At 46.8% G+C, this 10860-nt stretch overlaps 1 protein-coding gene across 1 annotated transcript in view; it reads left to right on the top strand.

The window, feature by feature from the left end:
- Nucleotides 1-1320: 1320 nt before the first annotated feature.
- Igfbp7 (insulin like growth factor binding protein 7) overlaps nucleotides 1321-10860 on the top strand; it is a 60484-nt gene continuing 50944 nt past the window's right edge. The window contains exon 1 of the mRNA XM_021161670.2: nucleotides 1321-1834. Coding sequence (XP_021017329.1) covers nucleotides 1360-1834 — 475 coding nt within the window. The 5' untranslated portion in view covers nucleotides 1321-1359. The remainder of the gene's footprint in view (nucleotides 1835-10860) is intronic.

Raw genomic sequence — 10860 nt, 5'->3', positions numbered from 1 at the left:
GACCAGCCAGGGACCATCACTGCTCTTGGGACAGTTGTTCATAAGGAACATGGTCATTTTAGTTTTTAAAGTGGGAAGATGTGTTTCTGGGCCAGGTGTTTATAATTTAATCGTTTGATATTGAGTTGACTAACCCTTAAATTGAGCGAATGTTTTGTTCTTTTAACATAGTCCTTAAGACTAGTGCTTCTGTGGACTCCAGTGAGCTCTGTCTCAAGCTCTTCCTTCTGGGACCAGAGATCCTGATCCCAGGTAACTGCTATCTGTGTGAGCACTAAACTGCTAAATATCCTAAAGAAACAGGACACAAGACCATTGTCCCNGCAGGTCCAATAGTAGCCTTCCTCTAAAAGGTCTTCTCTGTGTGTTTTAAATACTAACCCAGGCCAATGGTTTGGGAACCAGTTTGATAAGCAGAATTCAAGACCCACATAGTAGACAGAGAAAATCAGCTGCCCCAAGTTATTCTCTAACCTCCACATATGTGGCACGAGGACCCACAAACATACATACTCACAAACACAAAATAAAAATGCTTTAAAAAAAAATGGCTTAGCAGTTAAGCGAGCACTGACTTCACATCCAAGACCTGAGTTCGATTCCTAGCACCCACAAGGTGTCTAACAACTGTCTATAACTCCAGTAACGGGGTATCAGGTCTTCTACCCTACCACCACCACCCCGGAGGCACCAGGCACACACATAATGTACACATACATGCAGCCAAAACATCCATACACATAAAATAAAAGCAAATAAATCTAGAACCTTAACTTTTAAAAAGAATTTTAAACTTGACTCAGCATCAGATAGCTTGGGTGATAGGAGAGAAGAGCAAGATTATGAAGTTCCAAAAAGAAGAACATGACATCGAAAACCACACCAGCCCTGTAGCCAAAGAGGACACAAACGCTACTCCCTTTGTACTCTGTCCTTAAAAGAGTAACCACAAAACACTCAGGTTTCCCAGACCCACGAGAATTTAATGAAGTAAACAGTGTATTTTCATAAAGTCCTAGTTGTTAAAAAAAAAAAAAAATAGCTGGAACTGGAAAATGAGCAGGAAAGGCCGCGGGAGGCTCGTTGCCTCCAGTGCTGCAGAGTGAGGACAGGGGCAGGAGGCTGACCAGGAATCGGTCAGCAGGCATGGTGGACGTGGGACGAGCTCTCCAGGACAGCGAGGATGCCCAGGACAGCGACGGCGGGAGGCCGGATCGCAGGCGGGCGGAGCGGGGCGGGCAGTGGGCTGACTCTCCGCCCCGGGGAGGGCTCCCGCGGAGCACCGGGCGGGGCAGCGGCTTTAAGGGTTGGCCTCCGGGACCCGGACTGCTCACTCGCGCGCTCGCATCCAGCCACCCGATGATGGAGCGGCCGCCGCGCGCCCTGCTGCTGGGTGCAGCCGGACTGCTGCTCCTGCTCCTGCCCCTCTCCTCTTCCTCCTCTTCGGATGCCTGCGGCCCGTGCGTGCCGGCCTCCTGCCCCGCGTTGCCCCCGCTCGGCTGCCCGCTGGGTGAGACCCGCGACGCGTGTGGCTGCTGCCCCGTGTGCGCTCGCGGCGAGGGTGAGCCGTGCGGGGGCGGCGCGGCCGGCAGGGGGCACTGCGCGCCCGGCATGGAGTGCGTGAAGAGCCGCAAGAGGCGGAAGGGTAAAGCCGGGGCAGCAGCCGGCGGTCCCGCGACCCTCGCCGTATGCGTGTGCAAGAGCCGCTACCCCGTGTGCGGCAGCGACGGCATCACCTACCCCAGCGGCTGCCAGCTGCGCGCCGCCAGCCTGCGCGCCGAGAGCCGCGGGGAGAAGGCCATCACCCAGGTCAGCAAGGGCACCTGCGAGCAAGGTGGGCACCAGCGCCTTCCCCGCCCACTCCTTCCTCCTCCCCCGCCGCCGCAGAGCATCCCTGGAGACCCGCGGGAGGGAGGAGTTGATGGCTAACCCGGTGTCCCGAGCCAGGAGAAACGCCTCCCTGGTTCTCTTGGGATGGTTTTATTTGGAGTTGCCTGAGTGCGCCAAGAAAGTGAGAAATCGCAGTAACGGGTGTAAATATAGAAAAGATTTTTCCGAGACTCCGAGGCACAGTTTACCCAACTAGCCTGCAGGGCAAGTTTCAAAAGCCTCCACAGTCTTAAAAACCTTTCTCGTCATTCTTTCTTTTGGGTGTGTACAGAGAGATGGGGTAGACAGGGTTAGCAGAAAAATGCAAAGGAAAGATTTTCAGAAAGTCGATTTAGTAACAAGCTAATTCTTTACGTTGAAGTTCATATTAATATTCAAGTACTGGCGTTTCCAATGATCAGACGGTAACCTAGCTAGAGCATTATACTCGAGGGTTAAAAGAAACACAAACGCTTTGATGTTGTGAACTCTCTGACCATGTTGTTTTTCTTCTCGGGCCTTGGTTATGTTTTTTCATAATTTGTCCACAGGATGCAAGGTTCCACTGGAATGGCTTTGACATTGTGTTTGTCTATTGTATCCCATACTAATCCAAACTTGCACAAATGAAGTTGGAAAAAAGTCTGAGGTTGGGAGGAAGAAAGAAATCAGAAACTTTAACTCCTAGTGCCTGAAATAACATTTTCAAAGAGCAGTCGTTTCAAGGGAAAGTTAGAGCCCTGCTCTGGCAGCTGCTGCCCCGGCCTCAGCCAAGGTAGGAGGGGAGGTGAGGAACGTCAGCTGTTGCATCTAGGCTTTCTCCAGCCTTTCCAAGGAACAGTTCTTTCTTTACAGCTTTTCCCAGAAATCCGTATGCAAATAGGCTGTGTGCCATTCGCTTCAAAGTTCACCATTGAAAGCCTTAAGTGGTATAACTCACAGTTACCCACTTAGGATATTACCACCGTTTATAAAATCACAGGCCAAGTATCCCTGTTTCCAACGGAAACCTCCATTTTCCCCTTTAGCTCTTGCACAACAGTCATACCATGAGGGGAAATGCACATTACAAATTCATTCCAATTATTGAGAGTTTCTTATAAACATCCCAAGGGGAAACTTCCTTCCCAGAGTCTCAGAGGCAGGCATCTTTCCCCTCTCAGAGCGATTAGTCTGCTGACTTCCCACGTGGTGTTTCCTCATCTGTGGCGAGTTTATTTTGTTAATTTTTATCATTTTATATGTTTATATTATTTTATATTCTGATATATACTTATTACATATGTAATACTAATACTTGTATGTGTTGTATATTATTTATGTATTACATATTTATAAAACAGAATAATTTATATTATTTTATAATTAATAAAAATAATTTATTAATTATACAAAATGATAGCTTTTGTTATGATATTTCATAAATGTACTTTTATTATATTTAGCCTCATCATTATCCTCTCCACTCCTCTTCCCAGGCTACTTCTTCCTCCCAAGTTGTGCCCCTCCATTCTCCTGTCTTTTTTTGGAGATATAGAGTTTTAACAGTTTCTCTCTTGCTACTTCCTTCTCTTGACACTCACAAGTGTGATGAAGAAATAAGAAGAAACCGGTCCAGTCTGCCTCATTGCCAGGGACACCCAGCTCTTTGGTCCCTCTCTAGGCTGCAATCTACTTCAAGGGTATAGCCTGGCTTCCTCTTTATGCTCAGGAAGATGGAGATAAATAGCATCTAAAATTGGAAACCTTGACATAAGTCAGTCTGTCATCTCTCCATCTCACCCTGACACACATGGGGGCCGGCTTCTAAGGCTCTGGTAGGAGGGTGCCAGGAAGAACAGGAGGGGCTAGGGAGCCGGCAGAGAGCCTCCAGAATACCTTTCCAAAGCAGAGGAGAGTGGGTGATCATGTACTCATCTGGGGTCCTAGGGACAGTCTAACAGCGATAAAAGCTAAATAGACAGTANTGCTTCCTTATGTACCATTTAGCACTGGGTCTTTGCAGAGTAAAAATGTATTTCCTCCCTCTTCTGGCCATTCCTTCCACCCCCCCAAAAGAAACCTGCATTGTGTTTGCATTGAGGGAGAGAAGGTGTATTTTTGCAGAACTCAGCCCAGGTGAAATAAGCCATCTACATTCTGTTCCTCTATTTTCATTAATCATAATATTTATTGAGCAACTAGCCAGCTTCAGCTGTGTATAGCCGGGGATACACGAAGCAAATCTGGTCTTGACGATGAAGGAAGTGCGTATTTCTTACAAATTACCGAGCACTTTCCCTGGATCCCTGGAGCCCCTCCTGGTGTTGCTCTTCACTGAGACTACCATTTAATGCCTTCCAGAGAGAGAGCTTGCCCCGCTTGGTTCTATATTCCTGCAGTTAAAGAGCTAATAATCTCAAGTCTTGGAACTGTCACTGTGAACTGAGTATCAGTAGAATTCACTGAGGTCCTTGGCTAACTGGACGGTGGTAGTGGGGGATGACTGACAATTCAGTTTAATAAAAAGAATCAGGACAGAGATGATGAGGGTTGTGATGAATAGCCATGGCGCCAGGACAGAAGATGTTGCTCTTCTATCCCAGTTCTCAGATCTTTCGCTTATAGTCCTTTACATCTGAGTTCCTTGGTACCCATGTAGTTACTCTGATATATTTGGGTACCATTTTCTCACTCTTCAGAAATGTTATTTGTGGACCCTAGAATGCCACCACTCAGTCTCTCTTCTTAGTCCTTCCATGGCTCAGTTCGAACTGCCACTCAGGCAATAGGAGGGTCTTCACAGTGTGATTCCATCAGATCTCTCTCCTCCAGTCTCCCTGTACTCCTGCTAGACTATGTGGCTGCTGTTCTACATGCCTTTGGGACTACCTTCTGCCTAGAGTGCCTCCTGCATACAGACACACACACACACACACACACGGACACACACACACACACGGACATACTGACACGGACATGCACACAAAGATACATGCACAGGGACACACAGAGAGACAGACATACACCCTCCCTTGGAATTCTTGTCACTTTCTCAGTGAGACCTGACTTTCCCCTACTCCATTATGATGTTACCATTCTCCTAGTACTGTTCAACATCAAGAAATTCTTACCGGATCCATGCTGTGTGTTTATACAAAGGTTCTGTAGCTGACAGTCAGCTGCAGACCTGACTCCCTGACTATGAATGTTAACTCTACCATGAACCACCAGCTTTGTTCTCTCATGGCCTCTCTGTCCATCGAGTTCCTCACCTGTAGCATGGGGTTACAGTTATATCACAGGGTTTTATGATGATTAAATGACACGCCAATTAACTGAGGAAACTACTGGATGAAGATTGGTGTCCTTGCTCAACCAGAAAGTTGGCTTTAGATGAGAAGAGAATCTTTGTTGCCCAAAGAGCCCAAATCTCCAAGGGCCCAGATCAGTACTTGAATGGACTGATGAATGAAAGACTTCCCCTAACACTCATTTAGCCTCAGGGTAAGCAACTTTGAATGAATAGACACAAGTTCTTACTTGCAGAGTTCGGTGTAAGCTTTAGACAGAAACAAACGATACTGTTACATAGTTGCGTGTACCCTGAAGAATGTACAATGGGGAAATGGGATCCAGGCTAGGGGTGAGTGAGGCACTGAGTGAGTGGGGTGGGTGGGGCAGTGCCATGAGCCAGACAGCACAGATGTGAGGGGGAGCAGGGCTGTCCACCTGAGTGGAGAATAAGCTGTGCTGTATGGACCATCCCGCCATCTCCTTAAATGTCTGTTTCTCCTAGAATAAAGGGCAGCCTCTGTCTTATAGTGCCTTTCAAACACAGTGTCTGGCTAACAGAGCTTGGTATGTGTTTGTTAGTCAGACAGAGGAGACCCTAGGGGAAGTGCCTTCCTCTGGGAATGTAGACAGTGGGCTCCTTGCTGTGTGTCCTTACACACACACACACACACACACACACACACACACACACACACACGTGCGCGCCTCTGCTTTATTCTTCTGCCTTCCTGGAGTCTAAGCAGGGAATTTATCTGACTCTCTGCACTCAGCCTTCTTGAGTTCTGATACTATGGTCACTTTCCACCAAATCCTCAGACTCACAGCATGTTGATAGCTATAGTCAGGTCCAGGAGCTGTGTTGTAAGTTAAAAACAAAACAAAACCAAAAAAACAAAAAAACAAAAAAAAAAAACTTCAGTAAAGTTTATTTAGCAAATTTAAAACCCTTTCTTTAAGGAGTTCATTTTAAACTTATTTTCAGGTTGGTAACATGTCATGTAAATGCTACTGTGCCATTCTTATCCTTGAATGAACCCAGGAACTCCACTGGAAGCTGAAACAGAGAAGGTCTAACAGCCAATGAACTTGTCAGGGGACTGGTTTATCTTGAGACCGGACATGTCCATGTAATGTTTTGTTAAGATAACTCTGTCTTGCAAAAAGAGCAGAGTTATGCTGGGGGAATGGTGTCCAGATGTAGGGAGAAAGAGCCAATAATGACTTCTTGGGGGAGTGATATCCTGGTTGAGACAGAGAAATAAATAAATAGATAAATAAATAAAAAAATAAATAAAACAGCTAAAGAAGATCTAATATGGGAGCAGGAATGGAGTCAGAAGGGAGAGGACAAGGGTTTTTATTTAGCCTTACAAAAGAAGGGAATCTTGTCATTTGTGACAACATGGATGAACTTGGAAGACTATGTTAAGTAAGTTATACTCAAAGAGACAAATACCACATGATCTTGTTTCTACATGGAAACTTAAAAATGTCAAACTCACAGGAGCAGAGAGCAGAAGGTCTCCTTTTACAGAGGTGGAAGGTGAAGTTGGTATAGGAAGAATGGAAGAGAGGTTAGTCAAAGAACACAAAAGACAATTAGAAAAAAGTCTTAAGAACCGACAGTCCCAAGACCCTAACTTGCCAGGGCAGGCTGTGTTTACCTGTACCCAGTGTTCCTTATACTTCTGAACACTGTCTTACTAAGTTCAGTCTTAGATTGCTTGCGTATCAGCCAGTACTGCCCCTGAATTACAGCCCCACTATTACTCTGTCCTTGCTGTCAGATCAGAGAAACAGAGAGAAGGGGGAAAGTTGCCTCTGAGAGAGTCAATGACTGCAGACACACAGTTGAGAAAGAGACATACACAAGACTTCTAGGACAACCCCTTCCCTACCCCCAAGTAACAGCCTAGGCAGAAAACCACGAAGAGAACACTTTCAAACTGTGACAAGGATGCTGACGGGAAGCTCTCCACAACTGATGGCTTCTGGTGGGGATGAAGGAGGGGAATGACCAGTTTTCTTTAAGTGGCTGACCACTGGGAGTTTGCCCGTGCTCCAGTATATATATGGGCAACATAAACTGGACTTGTTTTCTCCTCCTCCTCTTCCTCCTCCTCCTCTTCCTCCTCCTCTTCCTCCCCCTCCCCCTCCTCCTCTTCTTCCTTCTCTTCCTCTTCCTCTTCTTCTTCCTCCTCCTCTTCCTCCTCTTCTTTGTCCTCCTCCTCTTCCTCCTCCTCTTCTTCTTCCTCCTCCTCTTCCTCCTCCTTTTTGGGAGTTAGGAGGAGCCACAATGGTGGGGGAGCAGACCTGAGAGGACTGGAAAGTGAGTGTGATCTAGGTGTCTGCAATTCCCAAATAATTGATAAAAAATATTATGTTGGAAAAAACCTGCCCCAATGCCTCTATAGTTTTATAACTTTCTGGGCCCTGTTTGCCCTTGTTAAACATAGACGCTTCTAGAACAGTGAGCAGATCACTAATTCTTCCTTATTGATTGATCCTGGAGTAGCTTTAGAAAGGGGACAGGCAACTTTGAAGATGGGGTAAGGGACTCAGGCAGGGTCCCTTTAGAGCAGCGGTTCTCGGCCTTCCTAATGCTGGGACCCTCATGTTGTGGTGATCCCCAGCCATAGTCACTTCATCACTACTTCATAACCGTAATTTTGCTACTGTTATTAATCATAATGTATGTATGTGATATGCAGGGTCTCTGATATGGGACACCCCCCCCAAAGGTGTCACAACCCACAGGTTGAGAACCGCTGTTTTAGAGACAAGCACTCCAGAGAACAAGGTACAGTCTACCTAGTTTGGGAATTGGTTATTAAATGGCAAGTGCCCGTTCCAGAGTTCTTCAAGGAAAGCGAATTTAAAAGCCTAAATTAAATAGCCACAGGTACATTCAGGTTACACACTAGGGGGAAAAAAACCTATGGCATGAAAACTGTAGCTCGGTTGTGTGGGAGTCAAGAAAGCCCCCCATTAGAGCTGAGAAGTGACCTCAGTTAGGAGGGCAGAGTAGAGGAGGCCGTCGCCATTTTCCCCTCCCTCATACTGGTCAGCTCTGAGATGGAATGATGGAGCTGAGCAGGCAGTAACTGGCATCCTTAGTGTGATTTCTGTCCTATCCCTAGAAGGGTTCACTAGAGACTTGCCTTCTAGAAGAAACTGCCTTATACGGGTGTTCTTTTGGACAGCTTGCTGACACAGTGCTCTTGGTTGGAGTCCAAGGGCAGCTGGCTTCTCTAAGTCTGGGTAGGGTCCAAGGGCAGTGGGCCTCCCTGGTTCTAAAATCTGCCTCCCAGGGGATTGGTCTGTGAGCTTTCTCTGCCTCCAGCTGCCCTGTATGGGTTCTGACTTTGCCTCTACACCTTTAACTATAGCACAAACATCTTAGGAACCAGTAGAAAGGAAAGACTGAATTCTTGTCAAAAAAATTAAACCAGGGGGACCCATGAATGTCCCTCCCTTTGGGAGTTTATGAGTGACAAGATCAGAAAGTTTTGAAAATGATGGAAAATGAGGTATACCCAGTAATTCATGTGCCTGTTCACTTAAGGTAATAGTAAAGATGTCCCCAGATATCCTTCACTCCTTAGGAGTGGAGTCAAGGTAGAGGGGCTCAAAATGCCCATGGTGAAGAGCACCCCTATACACACTGTACACTAAGACTCTGGTGTAGCAGGAAGCCACAGTAATGGGGGGGGGGAAGCATGTCTCCTTTTCACTTGAAATGTGTATGTGTTAAATTGTTGAATCATGTTCTATCACAAATTCAATTAATGGCCAAACGATCGGACCCTTTTGAAAAAGCTAGTGTGCCGACTTGCTTTCTGGGTTCACAGAGGACAAGATTAACTAGCCACAGCTGGGGCTTACAGCAGGCCCCACCCCCTTAACATCTCCAACCCAGCAGAATGTTGGGAAGGAGGCAGGGGTGGGGAGAGGGGGGTGCAGGGGGCAGGCAGCATAGCTGTCCAGGAAATCTGGGGAAGAAATTCTGCTGTTCCCAGAAGCAGGCCAGAGTAACACAGAAGTCAGAAGCCAGAGTAACACAGAAGTCTTGCCTCTGAAAACTAAGAACGGTTCAAGCCAGGTAAATCAGGCTGAGTAACCTAGCGTTGACAAAGGCCCGTTCATGAGGTTGATCCTCATCAAGCCACAGTACACTGCATGAGACCAAGGCCAAGCCGAGCTGACAGGTTCACAGAGCTGGCTACTGTAAAAAGGCGGCTGTCACAACTTCAGTGTAACAGTGCATAGTGGTACGATTTAGGCTTCCTCCTTCACAGGATGATGGCCTGCGTACTGTAATCCCAGCGTATCTCTGCTTTCTCAACGTATCAACTGCACACCTTAGGGTGGTTCATGGGTAGTTGTGCACCAATTTGCATTCGTTGGTACTGAAGCCTATTTGTTGGTAGTGGTGCCATTAGACTCTTAATTTATTTTTATTTCATGTGCATTGGTGGTTTGTGCGCATGTTTGTCTGAGTGAGGGTTTTAGATACCCTGGAACTGGAATTACCAACAGTTTCAAGCTGCCACGTGGTACTAGGAGTTGAACCTTTCTGCAGAAGAGCAGCCCAGTGCTCTTAACTGCTGAGCCACCTCTCCGGCACCAGTTAGACTCTTGACAAGGTGCAGAGGGGAAATTCATGGAAGAATTTGAGAACTCGATTCATCAGATTCCATTTGGACACTAGAAGAAGAAAAAAAAAAAAAACCTAGTGCTTTAATATTCTACCAAGCACTGGTGCAGCTGACTGCCGTTGCCCTGTTTCTCACGGTATTTTGTGGGAGATGGGACACCTCCAGCTTCTACAGGAGCTTGCTTGCCTCTTTCTTTCTTTCTTTCTTTCTTTCTTTCTTTCTTTCTTTCTTTCTCTTTTTAAAAGTCAGCACATAAGTGATGAGTTTTATCACAGCATGTCTTCCCTTGAGTGAGAAACATTTCCCAGGCATTTCATTTACATCAGTACAAATTAGCCTCCAAACAGTCAAGTGGTGGAGTCAGAAAGGCTTTGGATCTGACATCTGCTTCTGCTCTCTTCTGGCTCCACTCCAGGCAAAGATGAAAACATTGATCAAGAAATGGATCTCCTGGAACTTTCCAAAGGTTTTGAAAGGGACCACACAGCAATGAAGCTTCAGGAATGTGTCAGGGTGGCCCAAAGCCTGCAGGACTCCAAGCTGGTTCATTCTCGGTGGGAGTTTTCAGAACTCAGGGATCCAAAGGGGAATTTCAATCGGGCCTTCAGCAGTTAGATGGCAACCTTGGCTTCCAAAAGGAACCCCTCAGGAAGCCGCCAGCTTTTGATGGAAAATGAAATGCACGCTTCTCTGTGAGCATTGACATCAAGGAGCCGGGTCCTGCAGTGTGGCCCCTTATTAAAGATGCTAAGCCCGGCTGGAGAGGGCAAGCCAGGGCAGAGATAAAGATGCTGCCCAATGTCTGACAAGCCTGGGCTTCAGAGCTAGAGGCCCCTGTGGGCTCAGGTGTGTCTCGGATCAGAGACTCAGAGTGGTGGAGTAGAGTGGATCTGACTTGGCTTTGTGTACCATGGAGCCTTTGGTTCACTAGACGGTAACTGGCAAGGCAGGGCAGGGCAGGTCTTTCTAAACTCAGCAAAGAGAACCTCCCACTCCCTCACTACCACCCAAATGCTCTCTCCTCCGAGGCCTTTTTCTTTTTATCCATTCTGCCTGG

This window comes from Mus caroli, chromosome 5 (genome assembly GCF_900094665.2).
Source record: "Mus caroli chromosome 5, CAROLI_EIJ_v1.1, whole genome shotgun sequence".
Lineage (NCBI taxonomy): Eukaryota > Metazoa > Chordata > Mammalia > Rodentia > Muridae > Mus > Mus caroli.
Note: the sequence above shows the minus strand (reverse complement) of the source record. Positions and strands in the feature narration are given on the sequence as shown.